Genomic DNA, 18,848 nt, shown 5'->3' on the forward strand with positions numbered 1-18,848 from the left:
AAACGCTATGGTATAAAACTCTTTCCTTTGCTTTTGCTTTAAGTTTCTTGAAGTGTAGAAGTTAAGTGTAGTTGTTGATTACTCGGTTGCTTTTGATCCAAATGTCGATTACTAGGTTGCTTACTCGGTTTTGCTATAAGTGTCTATAAGTCTATAAGTGCGAGGTTGTTGCTTTAAGTGTTTGATATTCAATAGTTTATAAGTGTTTGTAGTTGTTGCTATAAGTGTCTATAAGTCTATAAGTGTAGTTCTTGCTTTAAGTGTTTGATATTCAATAGTTTGATATTCAATAAGTCTAAGTTTCTAATTGTTGTTTGATATTCAACAAGTCTAAGTGTCTAAGTTTGATATTTAATAAGTCTAAGTTTGTAGTTGTTGCTTTAAGTGTCAATAATTCTAGTTGTTGTTTGATATTCAATAAGTATAGTTGTTGCTTTAAGTGTCAGTTGTTTCGGTTGTTGTTTGATATTCAATAAGTATAGTTGTTGCTTTAAGTGTCAGTTGTTTCGGTTGTTGTTTGATATTCAATAGTTTGTTTCAATTGTTTCAAGTCCATATTTAGTAGGAGACGTACTCATTTTATATAACAGGTTTAACCGGCAGAAAGGTCAGCTGTCTCGAGCGATTTTTGGAATATTGAGGAGAAAGTTTGATGGGCCTTACTACAGTTGGAAGGTTACTCCACTGCCCATTCAAGAGCGATATTTCAGTACATTTGTGGTAAGGTTTACTCCTTATTTATGTTATTATTGCTAACAATGTTTTGGTATTATTGCTAACTATGTTTTGTGTTATTGTAGCGGAAGTACAATTGGGATATCGGCATTACTGAGCTTGTTAAAGCAGGTTTCTTGAAGATAGCCAAGAAAAGGATGAAAGGAATTGTCAGTCAAGCTAAGAGGAGTGGTGTACAACCACCATGGATTGGTGAAAAATTATGGCCTCTTATGTTGGAACATTGGGACACCCCTGATGCAATTGAGAAGAGTGAGAATGTTTCACAGTGCAGAAACTCTGATCGTGGAGGTCTTGGAGTGCACAAACACTTAGCTGGTCAGAAATCATTTGTGCAAATTCATCAAGAGATGGTAAGACTTCTCTTTTGTCGAATTCAGCTCAAAGTTTTTCTGATATTTCCATGATTTAATCTGTTTCACTATCATTGTAGGAGGAAGAGTTGGGGCGTCCTGTGTCACTGGTGGAAGTGTTTCTTAAAACACACACTCGTCCGGATGGAACATTTGTGGATCAAAAAGCCAAACAAGTTGCTGAGACGTATGAGAGGACCATAGAAGAGAGACAAGCTGAAACGGAGGAAGATGGTCCAGATGGTTCAGAGAGTTCAACACATCATAATCTTTCCCTTGATGAAAGAAATGAAATCTTCCTTTAGGTAAATTCGATTCTGTTTTTTTTTTTTTAAATCTGGTTCCATTTAGTCTGTGATGATTACTGAATGTTTATCTCTTGGTTTAGTGTACTCATACAGACCACAAAGGCAACCCATTTGGACTTGGATCACTTGTGGAGACACTAAAGAAAAGGAAAAGTACAGATAGTTATGCAAGCGCTTCTCCATCAACTATTGGGGAGCTTCAAGATCAACTTCGGCGCAAGATTTCTGAACACGAGGCTGAGAATGCACGACGTGATCAGGAACACCGAGAGTCTCAAGCTGAGCTGAAGAGGCTTTTCCTCTTCATGAAAGAAAAAAATCCTGAGTTTGAAACTTTTATGGTTTCTCCTCCTGAATCATCCACACCTGCGACCACCCATCCAGCTACCGCACCTGCAACCAATGCACAACCCACTGACAGAGGCACCACACCAGCCTCCAGTCCAGCTGCCAATTCCCCTTCCTCTAATACTGCTTCCAACTGAATGTGTTGCAATTCCCTGTTTTTTTTTTATGAACTTGTTTTGCTTTTGAATACTTTTTGGAGGATATTTTTGTTTAGGATGATAAGTTTTCATGATTAGTACCTTAAATCATCATTCCTTTTGATTAATATCATTTCAAAATCCGAAATTAATCAGATTTAGGATTGCTAAACCGTGACAAATTTGTGACCAAACCAATTCAAAAAATTTAACTACTTTGTGACCAAACCAATTCAAAAAATATGACCACTTCGTGACCAATCCAAAGTACAAAAATAGTCGCTAAACACAGACTTTTACATTAGTCCCAAAACCGTCCTAATTCTATACAATCACAAAAATGTTAGGACTGTTCTATACAGTCACAAAAATGTCCTCAAATAGACTTGGTTGCAGTTTAGTCGGAAATTGCAACTACCATATACGGTCACACAAACGTCGCTAATATATGACTATATTACATAGTCCTAAATCCGTCGCAAATAAGCGACCATGTTGCGACCAACAAATTTTACGACCGTTTTTTAGCGACCATCACAAATAGTTGCTAAGGAGTCGCAAAACCCTTTTTTGCGACTATTGAGCGACGATTACTAGAGTCGCAAATGACCTATTTTCTTGTAGTATTGGATAAAAGTATTGCTTTCTTGTTTTATTTTTTTTGCCAAGAAACCAATGTAAAGGTTGGAAAACCAAACTTTCATTTATATGATATTTGCAATTTAGCAAAAAAATGTATAAGTTTACGTGATGCATCCACAACGCAGCTTCGTAGGTTGCTTTTGTGTTTTTTCTTTTCTCGTTTGAAGATGATGGTTGCTTCTTAAGTTTGTTACACAAGATCAGTACGCAGATTAATCAACCCTTCTTATTTTATAATGAAAATATCAAGTCATACGTACAGGACAATATTATGAACTTTCGACCGTATTGTTATTTTAATAACACATTGTATTTGATTCATGATACTTTGTTGAGGTAAAAAAATGTTATGGATTAATCAAACGATAAGAGAGGTAGAACGAAGACCAGTGCACATATGCGATACGGGATAATAGAGAATTACCAGTTTTGATTCTTGGTGATAACTGATAAGTAGTAACAGTACGATAAGTAGTATAATAGTTTCATCTATCAAAGTGTGATAACTGTATTAATTTGTTTACATCATGAAACTATTGTTACAAAGTTGTTTTGAGAAAGAAGGTTAATTTCTTTCTTTCCTTTCCAATTTTGGTTCGGTTATTTTCGTATATCTTATAACCACAATCATTTTAATCAAATTAGGATTGATGTATTATTTTTCTAGTTTTATTCCATCATTCCACGAGACAATCATGCAAGGGAAAAAACTTGTAATAATAAAGTTGAATTAATCAAGATAACAGAAACTTGCGCTTCAAGAAATCAACGAACAACAAGGTTTCATTAGCATGTCTCTCCATCACGCTGCTCCGTTTCAGCTGAGGGAAGAAAAGCAAACCACCGGTCAGACACACAAATCCCACCGTGACAATTCTCGAGACAACCGGTCTCACCGGCCACCGCCCCACAAAAGTCTTCTTCTTCACCAACACTTCAACCACCGTGCAAACTCCATGTAACACAAAGAACCAAGTGACCTCCCCGGTAGGCGGCTCACGGGTTAACAAGAAGAAGAGCGCCTCGTGAGCCACACCGGAGGCTATGAATGTAGCTAAAACACCAATGATCATAGCCCGCTCGGAGTTTACTAAGTATTCGCAAATTCGCCTCACAGGAGAATAAACACTTGACCGGAGAATAGCCGTGACCATGAGATTCCACCGGCGACCCCAAAAGTCTTAAAGAGAGGTGGCTAAGTATGGTTCGTTGAATTGAGGCTCGAGGTCGCATCCAAGTGTGATGCTGACAACAGATTTGAGTAAGGTTAAAAGAATCTCATGCTCTAAGTATACATGGAGAGGATACAGACCTAATAGTAGAATCTGAGGGAGATATTGTATGTAATTATACACATGTAACATCACACCAAAGATTGCAATTTTAACAGCGAAAAACCATTTGGGAAAATGGTTTATGGATTTAGGGTTTTGTTGAAGCTTGATGGGTAAGCAAGTCAAGGAAATGAATTGGTAGAGATTTGGGGGAACTGGAAAAAGAGGGCCTTCCTCGTTGGAGAATTGTATGAGCTTTAAACTTGCAAGGGAAAGATAAAACGCTGTGTGTGAACAGAAAATCACAGAGGATAAAAACAGAGGAAGAAGAAGGAACAGAGAACATACGGGAAGAACTGAGAGTAATCTAGGTAAACCAGCTTTGAGTTTGGATGATACGTAGTAACAGTAAGATACTGAGATTATTGCAGAAAGCCACACTAGAATGAAGTTCTTGACTTCTTCCTCCATCATCTCTTGAGAACTTTTCCTTTGCTGCGTTGCTTTTCAAAATCACCGAGGTTATAACTTAATCATTGCGTGTAATATACACAAGAATCAGAATGAAATTAAGGCATGTGGTTTTACAGGTAGATAACGGTAGAAGATAAACCATTTTTTGCTTCTACATTGGTCCTAGCTAAGTCTAGTCTTGTAACGCAATTTTGAATTTTTGTAATATTAACTTACAGAATCAGATGCATACCTTCTTTCTTGATAGTTGATACGTTCATTTTTTTTTTTGTCAGTTTTATACAATGGTTACATTAAATAATGAGAATTGATAACAATAATCCTACACAAATCCACCTAGAAATGCAATTCATTGGGACATATGAAGCAACTTGTGTCTAAAGAAATCAATGATCAAGGAGGTTTCATTGGAACATCTCTCCATCACTTTGCTCCGTATCAACTGAGGAAGAAACAGCCAACCAGCAGTAAAATTTACAAATCCCATCGTTAGCAGCCAAGAAACGACCGGTCTCACCGGCCACCACCGCACAAACTCCATGGAACACAAAAAACAAAGCGACTTCCCCTGTAGGCATCTCACGTGTTATATAAAAGAAAACCACTTCGTGAGCCACACCAGAGACTACAAACGTAGCAAAAAACACCAATCAACATTGCATAATCAAAGCTCATAACGCTTTGGCAAGCACGCCGCACAGGAATGTAAACGCATGCCCTAAGAGTCGACGAAACTATGAGGTTCCACCGGAGACCCCAAAAGTCTTGAAGAGATGTGGCTAAGTACGGTTCGTGAAAATGTGGCTCTAGGTCACAACCAAGAACGATGGTCATTAGCATTCTAAGGAGGGTTAAGAGAATCTCAAGTAACAAATAAACATACAATGGATGGAGGCAAAAACTCAAAGAGGGAGGAAGGCTTAGCACGTCGTTATGCACATATAACAACACAACAAAGATCGCAACTTTAACGGCTAGTACATACGTGAAGAAATGATTTTGAGATTTAGGGTTTTTCTTACGCTGGATTGGGAAGCAAGTGAAGCAGGCGAATCTGAAGATATTTGAGGGCAGTGGAAAGAGAGGACCTTGATCGAATGAATAGAGGATGAGCCTTGAATTGGCCATAGCTGATAAGAAAAAAGCTGTAGTGGAAGAGAAAATTGCAAAGGAGAAGAAGAGAGGAAAAACAAATAACAAAGCACAGACCGGGATAATAGAGACTAATCGATAAACACCAGATTTGATTCTTGGTGGTAAGAAGTAACAGTAAGATACCGAGATTATTGTTGAAACCCCTACTTTGATCAAACTCTTGATTTCTTCCTCCATCTCTCAGATTTTTTGTCTTTTTTTTTNTTTTTTTTTTTTTTTTTTTTTTTTACTTTTACTGTTTTAGCAATATCAGAGGTTTTGAGATTGGCTTTTTACAACAACTACAAAAGTCTACAACCCACCCACTACAGCCAACAGAGGTTTTGAGATTGTCCGAATTAAAAATCAGTCCTTTTCTCTGTATACAAAAAAAAAAAAAAAAAAAAAAAAAAAAAAAAAAGAAGAAGGTATACATCAAATTAGTGAAACGTGCATTCAAATAATTAAGTATTTAAATTTTTCAATCAATAAGGGGTATAAGTAATAAACATGTGTTCTATAAACTTAAAAATAAGAAACTACGTGGACATTTCTACACCAAATCACCCATATTTACATAATTACATACAAAAAACCTATTTATGCTACCTTTGTACAAGAAAAAATATTAAGTGTACCTTGCTCATATCTTAAATTCAGTGTCAAATATTTATCTTTCTAGTTNTCATGTGAATAACCAAAAAAGTATTCACAAAAGTAAAATAATATTAGCCAACTAATAATAACTTTATTTTTGGTACTGTTTTAATTTGTAGTTTAACATACACATGAGTAGATTAATATAAACATATATATATATATATATATATATATTGGTGATTTTTGTAACATATTTTACAAATTGTCCAATGACACAAAGTTTTAAATATTCCTATTCTAAATTTATTCATTTTTTTTGTATCCGCAATATCAGGGTTCCACCAATCCCAAGAAAATAGACAAGTCATGCTTTATTAGATCAGTGAACAACAAAGATTCACTGGCGAATCTCTTAATTACGCCGCTCCGTTTGATCTGAGGGAAAAACAACCAACCGCCGCTCAAAACCACAAACCCCACCGTCAACAATCGTGAAACAACCGGTCTCACCATCCATCGCCCCACGAATTTTTTCCTCTTCACAATAACTTCAGCCACCGTGCAAACCCCATGTAACACAAAGTACCAAGTAACCTCCCATGTAGGCGCTTCACGGGTTATATAGAAGAACATCATCTCATGAAGCAAACCGGATACGAGAAACGAAGCCAAAACCCCGATGATTGCAGCACGTTCGGAGTTCATTAAGTGGCTGCATACTCGCCGCACAGGGATGAATACGCTTGACCGGAGAAGAGCTGAGACAGGGAGATTCCACCGGCGGCCCCAAAAGTCTTGAAGAGAGGTGGCTAAGTATGGTTCGTTGAATTGAGGCTCGAGGTCGCAACCAAGAGTGATAGTAAGCAAATCATTGAGGAGCGTTAAGGGAATCTCATGTGACAGGTATACATGCAGAGGATAGAGACCCAATAGCAGAATCGGGTGTAACTTTTCTATGTGATTACTACACACATGTAAAACAACACCAAAGAGTAAGACTTTCACAGCAAAAAGCCATTTAGGGAAAGGATCCTGAGAATTAGGGTTTCGTTGGGGATAGATGGGTAGACAAATGAAGCAAAGGAAATGGATGAGATTTGGGGGAGTTGTGGATAGAGGACTTTTATCGAAAGCAAAGAGTAAGAGCTTTAAATTGGCTTGCCATGTGAGGAAACCAGATGTGAGGAAAGAGAAATGCGCAGACGAGAAAAACAGAGGAAGAACAAAAAACAGAGCACCTACGGGAAGAAGAGAGATTAATCTAAAGAAACCAGCTTTGATGTTTTGTGAAATGTAGTAACAATAAGATATTGAGATTATTGCAGATGCCCAAGCTTCGATGAAGGTTATAAACTCTTCTTCAATCTCTCTCATATCTTTTGTTTGTTTGTTTTGTTTTACTGTGATCTTGAGAATTCTTGTAAAAGTTTTTAACTTAGTTTTTGCGTGTATAGTAAGTAATGGGAATGAGCTTAAACCTTAAATTAAAATCATCATGTTAAGGCATGTGCTCGGAGACAACGAACCAAGTTTGCTTCTACGTTCTGTCTGATGAGGCTGGTTTTTAATGGGATCAGTGGGATGTACGATATGACAGAACACTAGTTACGTTACTTACGTACCCACCATTTACGGACTTTTATGGTCCAATATTGAGGGTGACATACATGAATATAAAAATGAATGTCATGAATACTAGATAGATAGAGATAGCAATGAGATCAACACAACAGCTTGTACTTATTTAAAACTCGTCATTGATATTCCCAAGTCCCAACAAAGTAAATAACTTCTTCTTAACGAACTCAACGACCAACACAGCTTCATATGTGAATTTCTCCATCACGCCGCTCCTTCTAAGCTGAGGTGTAAACAACCAAACACCAGTCAAAAACACGAACCCCACCGTGAGCAGCCGCGAAACCACCGGACTCAACCGCCACCGCTTCATAACCGTGGTTTTCTTCTTCACCGCCAACTCAGCCGCAGTGCAAACCCCATGTAACACAAAGAAGAGAGTAACTTCTCCTGTAGGCATCTCACGTGTCATGTAATAGAAGAGCAATTCATGAACCAAACCGGAGACGATGAACGCCACCAAAATCCCCGGAAACAGTGCCCAACCGGAACTCATTCTACGTTCAGAGACTCGCCGCATTGGAGCGTAAACGGCTGGCCGGAGAATTGCCGGAACCATGAGATTCCACCGGCGACCCCAGAAGTCTTGAAGAGATGTAGCTAAGTATGGTTTATTAGACTGTGGCTCAAGATCACAGCCAAGAGAGATAAAAACAAGAACTTTGACAAACGTTAAAATAATCTCAATCTCTAAGTAGAGATGAACAAAATAGAGACCCAACATTACAATCGGATGCAGATTTTGTCTGTAACCATGCAAATGTAACAGCACACCAAAGATTGCAACTTTAATGGCGAAAACCAATTTGGACAAATGGTTTTGAGACTTAGGGTTTTGCTGAAACTTGATTGGGAAGCAAGTGAAGCAGAAGAACCGAGGGAGATTAGATGGAATTGGGATTAAAGGACCTTTATCGAAAGAGAAGAGGATGAGTTTGAAATTAGCGAGCCATGTGAGAAAAAACGCTGTGATTAAAGATAAATGCATAGAAGAGAAAAACAAAGGAAGAACAAGAAACAGAGCAAGGACAGGGGAAACTGAGAGTAATCGAGGAACACCAGATTTGATTCTAGGTGGTATGTAGTAACAATAAGATATCGAGATTATTGCAGAAAGCCATACTTTGATCAAGTTCTTGAGTTCTTCATCCATAGTTTGCTTTTTTTTGGCAATCACCAAGGTTTTAACTTTGCTATATATATTAGTATATCGTTTGGTCTTTAAATGGGAAAACCCTAGTAGTTAAATTGTTACAGAGACAACATCAATTACATAAAGCGGGTGAGATGTAGATTGAATACAAAAAAAGAGCATTAATATCGGGTCCTTGGGTAGTAAATGGTTGTAATATCCGAAACCACACAAATAGCTAGTGGTAAATATCTCCTTGGGGTGAGGACCATGCCAGAGAAGGAATGGTTAGCCATTTGGTCCATAGTAAGTGCAACTTTATTTTGGTCGCTTGAGAAAGATATTGTTTGATTCAACTCAGATTGTCCACAAAGGTTTTTAAAAACTTTATTTTGCCCACACATAGATTAAATTTGTTCGTGGAAACCTAAATAATATCTAAATGTTGGCTACAACATAAACTTGTTGTTCACAAATTATCATACACAAGTTCGGTTCATTTAGTAGACTAAATGTATATGTTGGACCAAAAATATATTCACGCAGTGGACCAAATAGCTATTTGTGTATGTTGTAGTATATAGACTTTTGTTACGAGATTCTACATCCTGAAACCATAGCTCTGCGCTAAACGCCTAAACCAACCAAAATTTAGAGAACGTAGTTTCGTTTAAAAATAAATAATTAATTTGCACTGTTGGACATAATCATTAACTTTGAAAATATTTCCAGACGTAAGCGTAGAAACAATGACGTTTTCACGATTCAACATTTTAGTATTTTACCAAACATTTTTTAATCGAAGATATTAGTTTTCTTCCCAAATCCATAGAAAGTAATATGATTGATAAAATTAGCTATATAGAAAACATCATTAATCTACAATAAGTGGCGGATCCAAAAAATTATTTTATCCGGGGCAATAATATTAAATGATTATTTATTATTTTTTTAAATAAAATTATATCAGTTAAAAATATTTGATTAGTTTCAAGTTAATATAAGTAACAAAATTTTGTTTTATTAATAGAATATGGGCTTGTTAACATAGGAAATATAAACAAAATTAAGTTTTTGTATTGTATTTGTAGGATATTTTAATATTATACACAACACAAAAAGTATATCTAAGAATAAAATAGGGTAATAGGGGCAATAAAAAATATTTTAGCAGGGGAATAATTAAAAACTCATGTAAAATAACATTAATCTCAAAAGTTTAACCGTGGCAAGTGCCCCGGTTTACGTAACGTACGTCCCCCCTTGTCTACGATTTTAGCGATCTATTCCTCCAAAGGTAGAAAAGATTGTGCTTGACGAAATCAATGGACACAAATGCTTCATCAGCGAGTCTCTCGATCATGCCACTCCTTGTAAGCTGAGGGAAAAACAACCAGCCACCAGTCACAACCACAAAACCCACCGTAAGTAGTCGTGAAATCATCGGACACATCTTCCACCGCCGCACCAAGCTCGTCCTCTTGGCCGCTCCTTCAGCGGCAGTGCAAACTCCATGTAATACAAAGAACCAAGTGACTTCTCCTGTAGGCGATTCACGTGTAAAATAGAAGAAGATCAGCTCGTGAACTGCACCGGAGACTAGGAACGACGCAAAAACCCCCAAGAACATTGCTTGATCAGAGTTCATTTTCGGACCGGCCATTCGTCGTACCGGGACGTAGACGGACGGCCTGAGAATCGCGGGAACCATGAGGTTCCAACGACGACCCCAGAAGTCTTGAAGAGAGGTGGCTAAGTATGGTTCATTGAACTGTGGCTCGAGGTCACACCCAAGTGTGATACTAAGCAGAAGTTTCAGAGGAGCTAAAAGAATCTCATACTCCAAGTATATGTGCAGAGAATAGAGAACCAATAGCATAGTCGGAGACATGTATTGTTTATATTCATACATTTGTAACAACACACCAAATATGGCAACTTTAATGGCGAAAACCCATTTAGGCTTTTGATCTTGAGATTTAGGGTTTTTTAGTGGCTTAATGGGGAAGCAAGTGAAGCAGATGAATTGGGAGATACTAGGTGGAGTTGGTAAAAGAGGACCTTGGTCGAAGAAGGAGAAGAGGATGAGTTTGAAATTGGCCAGCCATGTGAGGAAAAAAGCAGCGGAACCAGAGGAGAAAAACAGAGGAAAAATATGATACAAAACACATATAGGAAGAACAGAGAGTAATCGAAAGACACCAGCTTTGATTCTAGTTGATATGTAGTAACAATAAGTAACTGAAATGAATGCTGAAACCCAAACCTTAATGAAGTTCTTGAGTTCTTCCTCCATCTCTCGAGATCTTCTTTTTTTTTCTCCTTTTGAGTAACCGAGGTTTTGATTTTATCTAGTTGTTACATACTTTGAATTATCAAATATAAATTCGATAAACCAAATAACTTGCAATTTGACGACTTGATAGATTGTAAAAAGATTCGGACAGAAAAACAACTAGTTTTGCAGCGCTCTCTCTCTCTCTTTCTTCATGCCTACTCTCCATGAGATCCGGAAGGATTTGGTTTGGTCTGATTGAAACAGCTCTGATTCTTGCTTCTAAGTAGTAGTAATTAACCGTAAGTTAAGGAAAAGGTTAATGTAGAATTCCTAATCTTGGTGCTCTAAAAGTTCTTGCAAACATCGAGGTTTTGGAACTTACTGGTTGCGTGTGTGAGAACAAAAGTAATCAGAATGAATTAGACAAGAACCAAATAGAAAATTAAACTAGCCTTTGTTTTCTTTTTTCTTGGGTGCAATTTCAATCATTGTTGTGTAGAAATGTCTGGCGAGAAGATCATCCAGACTTCAATATTAATTATTTGACCAACGACTACATGATCTACAGTTCCACGATTGGACATCTACTAACCCCCACTGGTGACTAATCACACGTGAAACAACCTCTCTCAAGCTTTGATATATAGCTTTGATTTTTCTATTAGGTCTATATAACCCAAAAGTATATATAGTCATTCAATTTATGATTTTGGTTTCTTACATCAATCATTTGATCAACGAGTAGATTATCTGACCAAAGTACGATTTACTAATCCAGCTATAGAAGAGACACATAATCCATAGATCATGATTCAGCGTAATAAAATAACTCGCGGTTGAAGAAATCAATGGGCATTAAGGCTTCGTTAGCGAGTCTCACGACCATGCCACTCCGTATAAGAGGAGGTAAAAACAACCAACCACTCGTCACAACCACAAACCCCACAGTGAGAAGCCGTGACACCATCGGACTAACTCTCCACCACCGCCGCACAAACTTCTGCTTCTTTACAGCCACTTCCGCCGCCGTGCAAACTCCATGTAACACAAAGAACCAAGTGACTTCACCTGTAGGCATGTCACGCGCTATATAGAAGAAGATCAGCTCGTGAACCGCACCGGAGACTAGGAACGTTGCGAAAACTCCCAAGAACAAAGCCTGATCGGAGTTCATTATCCGTTTGGCAAGTCGTTGGACCGGGGTGTAAACGGCCGGCCGGAGGATTGCGGGGACCATAAGATTCCACCGGTGACCCCAGAAGTCTTGAAGAGAGGTGGCTAAGTATGGTTCATTGGACTGTGGCTCTAGATCGCACCCAAGAGTGATAAAGACCAATACTTTGACGAGCATTAAGGCAAACTCAAGCTCCAAGTATATATGCAGAGAATACAGAACCAATAGCACAGAAGGAGACATATATTGCTTGTATTCATACATATGCAACAACGCACCAAACATGGCAACTTTAATGGCGAAAACCCATTTAGGCAACTGATCTTGAGATTTAGGGTTTTGTAGTGGCTTAATTGGGAAGCAAGTGAAGCAGATGAACCGGGAGATAGTTAGGGGAAGGGGAGAAAGAGGACCTTGATCGAAGGAGAAGAGTATGAGTTTGAAATTTGCTAACCATGAGAGGAAAAATGCTATGGATCCAGAGAAGTGAACAGAGGAGAAAAACAGAGGAAAAACAAGAAACAGAACACAAACAGGAAGAACAGAGAGCAATCGAAAAACACCAGCTTTGATTCTAGCTGATATGTAGTAACAATATGATATCAAGATTGTTGCAGAAACCCAAACCTTGATGAAGTTCTTGAGTTCTTCATCCATCTCTCTAGATCTTGTTTTTCTTTTCCCAAGGTTTTTGACTTTATATGATGTGTAAATAGAATAATAGGGCTGAATCAAAACATGTCCGAATAGAAAATTCGGAAAAATAAAGCTGTAGCCTGTAGGTCTTGCCTCTCTCTATATCTCAACACTCCTCCAGTAGATCCGGAAGCAGTGTGGTTGAAACGGCTCTGATATAAAAGAATACAACAAAGAAAAATTAATTGAAAAATTGTCTTTTTCTTCATTTGAATTTTTTTAAAAACACAATAATCATTGACTTCATTGGAGTGTCCAAATTTGTAACGCATGAGGCTTTGGCGATAATAACCAGTGGCGGATCTAGAAAAAAAATTTAGCCGGGGCAAATTTTAACTGAAACGGAAAAAAATTTCTATAAGAATTCAAGTTTTTTGGTGAAAAATATAACTCAAATTTTATCTAAGAAAGACAATCCATTTAAAAAAATTGGTTAATTTTTTAAGTAACACAATGCTATTAAAAGTATACGAGTTGAAATATTGGTAAAATAAATAGACAAGTTGGACTTTTAACTTGGTTTTGTATAGATTGGAAGACGCATTTTATGTCAAAAACGTGTGAATATAGAAAAACCTGAGTAACAGGGGCAAAAAAGAATTTAATACCAGGGTCATAATTCAAAACTGTTATAAAATAGCATTAGTCTAAAAAAATTTGACAGTGGCAACTGCCCCTCCCTACCTAACGTGGATCCGCCCTTGATAATAACAATGACGAGGATAAAGAGAAACTCTTCTTCTGATTAATTAGACGTTACATTTAAATATGGACAACATGTGTTTAACAACGTCAATCACCAATAAACATTCATTTATCACCCTCTTATGCACATCATTTCTCAACACTTGAGGGTAAAACAACCAACCGGCAGTAACGAGCACAAACGCCGCAACCGCAAGACCTGATACCGCCCGGTGCGGCCGAGGAAGCCACCGCGTCCTCTTAATCGCTATCTCCGCGGAAGTTACAACTCCATGCAACAGAAAGAAGCAAGTGACTTCCCAAGTTGGAGATTCACGGATGATATAATAGTAAATCAGCTCATGCGTTAACCCTGAGACAAGAAATGTAGCTAGCATTCCAGCATAGAAAGCCCATTGTACACCGAGTAACGGTGCAGTAACTCGCTGAACCGGAATGTGGACGGCTGGACGGAGTACGGCTGGGACCATGAGGTTCCATCTACGGCTCCAGAAGTCTTGTAAAGAAGTGGCTAAGTAAGGTTCATTGAAGACCGGTTCGAGATCACAACCAAGAAGTGTAGAGAGCAAGGCACGGACGAAGACTAAGATAAGTTCTGCCTCAAGGTAAACATGGATGATAAAGAGAGCCAAGAAAGCGAACTGAGATAAATCACTATCATAGTTGTTACTGTACACATGTAATATGAAGGAAAAGATCAATAGTTTGATAGCAAGAACCCATTTAGAGATAGGTTTGTTGTAGATTCGATTTGAAGAAGGGTTTCGAATATTGGATTTGATGGGGAAACAAGAGAAGCAGAAGAAACGGGAGAGATTTGAGGGGAGTGGGCTTAGAGGTTCTTGATCGAAAGAAAAGAGAAGGAGCTTGAAATTTGCGAGCCATGTGAGGAAGAAAGCTGAGATGGCGCAGAAGTGAACAGAAGAGAGGAGGAGAGGAAGAAGAAGGAAGGTGATGAAGATGGGAAGAAGAGAGAGGAGACGTATAAAACCCTTGGGGAGTTTTGAAGAGATGTAGTAACAGTAAGATATGGAGATTAAGGCAGAGATCCATACCTTGATTAAGTTTCTCAACTCTTCTTCCATCTCTCTCTTTCTCTCTTGGTTCTGTCGGTTGCTAATTGTGTGCAGTATGCGACTAATGTAATATTTATCCAAAAAAACATGGAAAAATGTCAAAATCCATAAATGTTATTACGTTTCACATATGTCTAAGTGTGCGTCATTTCTGTTTTGGATTATTCAAAAAATATTTCAAATGTTGTAAAAAACAAAAAGAGAGGATAAATGGGGTTTCTTGCTTGTATTCTTGTTAATGAAAGAGTCCATCAAGTCATTTTCTTAATGTTTGTAACAATAAAAGTCTTTCTAATTTCTTCAGAATTAATATTTCGGATACTACGATTATGAATTAATAGTCACTATTATAGTTGCTCTTCATTAATCATTTGATCAACGAGTAGATGACCTATATAAAACAAAGACGTTTCTACGATTTGACTTCTAGATCACATAAACCTTTCTTTAGTGTTAGCTATAGTAACACATTCACACTCTTGAATAATAATTTAGCGATTTATCACTTGCAAGTAAAAAAGCTTGTGCTTGACGAAATCAATAAACAAAAAGGCTTCGTTAGCGAGTCTCACGATCATGCCACTCCGTATAAGAGGAGGGAAAAACAACCAACCACTCGTCACAACCACAAACCCCACCGTGAGAAGCCGTGACACCATCGGACTAACTCTCCACCACCGCCGCACAAACTTCTGCTTCTTCACAGCCACTTCCGCCGCCGTGCAAACTCCATGTAACACAAAGAACCAAGTGACTTCCCCTGTAGGCATGTCACGCGTCATATAGAAGAAGATCAGCTCGTGAACCGCACCGGAGACAAGGAACGTTGCGAAAACTCCCAAGAACAAAGCCTGATCGGAGTTCATTATCCGTTTGGCAAGTCGCCGGACCGGGATGTAAACCGCCGTCGGAGGATCGCGGGGACCATAAGATTCCACCGGTGACCCCAGAAGTCTTGAAGAGAGGTGGCTAAGTATGGTTCATTGGACTGTGGCTCTAGATCGCACCCAAGAGTGACAAAGACCAATACTTTGACGAGCATTAAGGCAAACTCAAGCTCCAAGTATATATGTAGAGAATAGAGAACCAGTATCACAGTTGGAGACATGTATTCTTTGTATCCATACATTTGTAACAACACACCAAACATGGCAACTTTAATGGCGAAAACCCATTTGGGGGTTTGATTTTGAGGATTAGGGTTTTGTTGAGGCTTGATAGGGAAGCAAGTGAAGCAGACGAATCGGAAGAGATTTGAGGGAAGTGGGACGAGAGGGCCTTGATCGAAACAGAAGAGGATGAGTTTGAAATTTGCGAGCCATGAGAGGAAAAATGCTGTAAGTTCAGAGAAGTGAACAGAGGAAAAAAACAGAGGAAGAACAAGAAAGAGAGCACAGACAGGAAGAACAGTGAGCAATCGAAAAACACCAGCTTTGATTCTAGTTGATATGTAGTAACAATAAGATTATCGAGATTATTTCTGAAACCCAAACCTTGATGAAGTTCTTGAATTCGTCCTCCATGTCTCTAGAATCTAGATCTTCTTCTATTTTTTTTTTTCCAATCACCGAGGGTTTGACTTGATGAAGATGTGTATTTTTAAAATAATAAGATTGAATCAAACACTTTCAGAATAGAAAATTGTGGAAACAAGATATGACAGCTACACATGTTGTTAACAGAGTCGGACTATTAATAAACTAGTGTTGCCTCTCTCTGCATCTCTAGATTCATCATTCGTTAGAGAGCTTTTTAGACACATTGTTTGAGGTTTTCGTGTTCTTGTCTACATGACTTTTCTTAAATTCTGCAAGCCATATTATTAGTTTTGTTGCGCTTTAAGAATGCTTCATACTCTACACAACGTGTCTCACACTTCGATATTCGGTTTCTTTCACACATTGAAGAGAAACTAAGTTTAGCCTTTGCATTGAAAAAAAAAACAAAACAAAAAAAGAATCATGGAGAAGTGAATAACTTGCGTTTGGCAAAGTCAATANCATTTGGGGGTTTGATTTTGAGGATTAGGGTTTTGTTGAGGCTTGATAGGGAAGCAAGTGAAGCAGACGAATCGGAAGAGATTTGAGGGAAGTGGGACGAGAGGGCCTTGATCGAAACAGAAGAGGATGAGTTTGAAATTTGCGAGCCATGAGAGGAAAAATGCTGTAAGTTCAGAGAAGTGAACAGAGGAAAAAAACAGAGGAAGAACAAGAAAGAGAGCACAGACAGGAAGAACAGTGAGCAATCGAAAAACACCAGCTTTGATTCTAGTTGATATGTAGTAACAATAAGATTATCGAGATTATTTCTGAAACCCAAACCTTGATGAAGTTCTTGAATTCGTCCTCCATGTCTCTAGAATCTAGATCTTCTTCTATTTTTTTTTTTCCAATCACCGAGGGTTTGACTTGATGAAGATGTGTATTTTTAAAATAATAAGATTGAATCAAACACTTTCAGAATAGAAAATTGTGGAAACAAGATATGACAGCTACACATGTTGTTAACAGAGTCGGACTATTAATAAACTAGTGTTGCCTCTCTCTGCATCTCTAGATTCATCATTCGTTAGAGAGCTTTTTAGACACATTGTTTGAGGTTTTCGTGTTCTTGTCTACATGACTTTTCTTAAATTCTGCAAGCCATATTATTAGTTTTGTTGCGCTTTAAGAATGCTTCATACTCTACACAACGTGTCTCACACTTCGATATTCGGTTTCTTTCACACATTGAAGAGAAACTAAGTTTAGCCTTTGCATTGAAAAAAAAAACAAAACAAAAAAAGAATCATGGAGAAGTGAATAACTTGCGTTTGGCAAAGTCAATAACTGATAAACATTCACCAATCGCTCTCTCATGAACATTGTTTCTCAGTATTTGAGGGAGGAATAGCCAAACGCCCGTAAGACTCACAAACGTCAACGCTGCAAGACCAGAGACAGCCCGGTGCGGTGGCCTCCACCAGTGTGTTCTCTTCACCGCTATCTCAGTGGCTGTTGCAGCACCGTGCAAGACAAAGAAACAAGTGACTTCCCAAGTTGGAGGCTGACGGATCATGTAAAAGAAGATCAGCTCATGCATCACGCCCGAGACAAAGAACGAGGCCATGACCCCAGCAAACGTAGCCCCGTCGGGATGGAGTAAGTGTTTAAAAAAACGCTGAACGGGGATGTGTACCGTTGAGCGTAGGACGGCTGAAACCATGAGGTTCCATCTGCGGCTCCAGAAGTCCTGTAAAGAGGTGGCTAGGTAGGGCTCATTGAACACTGGCTCGATGTCACAGCCAAGAAGAGTAGATACCACGGCCCCAACAAACACCAAGACAAGTTCCACCTCAAGGTATAAATGGAGACAATAAAGAGCCAAGACAACGAACCGAGGCAAACCATCCCTGTATTCATAGACATGTAACAAGACGCCCAAGGCCAAAAATTTGACAGCCAGGACCCATTTAGGCATAGGTTCATTCTTACAACGAAGATTCTTGATCGCATCTGGAGAAGGGGTTTGTCTGATTTTGATGGGCAAACAAGCAAAGCATATGAAACGGGAGAGTTTAGGGGGAAGTGGACAAAAAGGTCCTTGATCAAAGGCAAAGAGAATCAGTCTGAAGTTTGCGAGCCATGAGAGAAACAAAGCTGAAATGGCGCAAAAGTGCACACAAGAGAGTAACAGAGGAAGAAGAAGAAACATAATGCAGATTGGAAGGATAGAGAGGAGACGAAGAACACCTTTGGAGATTTTAGATGATATGAAATAACAGTAAGATAAAGATATTAACGCATAGATCCATACCTCGATTAAGTTTCTTAAGTTTTCTTCCATTTCTCAGATCTGTTGTTTGCTAATTCTGAGGAAGCACCAGTGTTTGGGCGTGGTCCTGTATTAAAGAATTACAACAATAAATATGGTCTTGAAAGTTTAAACGACAATACAAAGCTGGCTTCCTTTCTCTTTTTAATATTATTGAACAGCCAAAAGGCCCACTAGCTAGACATCGAGTGGTAGAGAAAAGTTCTAGATTTCTTCTCTTCTTCCTACGATTAATTTCAGAGAGTGATACACAAAAGATCTATCAAACTACAAATGTTGCAACTGTACAAGGATAGTTAGTGCTAGTCTAGTCATCAATCCAACCGCCAGA

General features: G+C 38.4%; 7 protein-coding genes and 3 pseudogenes across 7 annotated transcripts in view; all 10 read right to left on the minus strand.

The window, feature by feature from the left end:
* On the minus strand, nucleotides 3,182-4,273 carry LOC104726078 (annotated as a pseudogene).
* On the minus strand, nucleotides 4,621-5,612 carry LOC104728903 (annotated as a pseudogene).
* On the minus strand, nucleotides 6,335-7,380 carry LOC104728904 (probable long-chain-alcohol O-fatty-acyltransferase 4). The gene has a single exon (XM_010447822.2). It carries the CDS (start codon nucleotides 7,377-7,379, stop codon nucleotides 6,336-6,338), a length of 1,044 nt encoding a protein of 347 aa, XP_010446124.1. The 5' UTR covers nucleotide 7,380; the 3' UTR covers nucleotide 6,335.
* Nucleotides 7,680-8,857, minus strand: LOC104726079 (probable long-chain-alcohol O-fatty-acyltransferase 5). The gene has a single exon (XM_010444854.1). It carries the CDS (start codon nucleotides 8,794-8,796, stop codon nucleotides 7,750-7,752), a length of 1,047 nt encoding a protein of 348 aa, XP_010443156.1. The 5' UTR covers nucleotides 8,797-8,857; the 3' UTR covers nucleotides 7,680-7,749.
* On the minus strand, nucleotides 9,994-11,458 carry LOC104726080 (probable long-chain-alcohol O-fatty-acyltransferase 4). The gene has a single exon (XM_010444855.2). The coding sequence runs from the start codon at nucleotides 11,069-11,071 to the stop codon at nucleotides 10,043-10,045; it is 1,029 nt and encodes a 342-aa protein (XP_010443157.1). The 5' UTR covers nucleotides 11,072-11,458; the 3' UTR covers nucleotides 9,994-10,042.
* LOC104726081 (probable long-chain-alcohol O-fatty-acyltransferase 3) lies at nucleotides 11,737-13,099 on the minus strand. Its single transcript, XM_010444856.2, has one exon. It carries the CDS (start codon nucleotides 12,882-12,884, stop codon nucleotides 11,859-11,861), a length of 1,026 nt encoding a protein of 341 aa, XP_010443158.1. The 5' UTR covers nucleotides 12,885-13,099; the 3' UTR covers nucleotides 11,737-11,858.
* Nucleotides 13,626-14,738, minus strand: LOC104726082 (probable long-chain-alcohol O-fatty-acyltransferase 2). The gene has a single exon (XM_010444857.2). The coding sequence runs from the start codon at nucleotides 14,711-14,713 to the stop codon at nucleotides 13,673-13,675; it is 1,041 nt and encodes a 346-aa protein (XP_010443159.1). The 5' UTR covers nucleotides 14,714-14,738; the 3' UTR covers nucleotides 13,626-13,672.
* On the minus strand, nucleotides 15,151-16,692 carry LOC104728905 (annotated as a pseudogene).
* Nucleotides 17,324-18,632, minus strand: LOC104726085 (probable long-chain-alcohol O-fatty-acyltransferase 1). Its single transcript, XM_010444863.2, has one exon. It carries the CDS (start codon nucleotides 18,527-18,529, stop codon nucleotides 17,492-17,494), a length of 1,038 nt encoding a protein of 345 aa, XP_010443165.1. The 5' UTR covers nucleotides 18,530-18,632; the 3' UTR covers nucleotides 17,324-17,491.
* Nucleotides 18,707-18,848, minus strand: part of LOC104726083 (protein ENHANCED DOWNY MILDEW 2) — a 14,591-nt gene continuing 14,449 nt past the window's right edge. The window contains exon 19 of the mRNA XM_010444859.2: nucleotides 18,707-18,799. The gene's annotated coding sequence lies outside the window, so the exon portion shown is untranslated. The remainder of the gene's footprint in view (nucleotides 18,800-18,848) is intronic.

This window comes from Camelina sativa, chromosome 11 (genome assembly GCF_000633955.1).
Source record: "Camelina sativa cultivar DH55 chromosome 11, Cs, whole genome shotgun sequence".
NCBI lineage: Eukaryota > Viridiplantae > Streptophyta > Magnoliopsida > Brassicales > Brassicaceae > Camelina > Camelina sativa.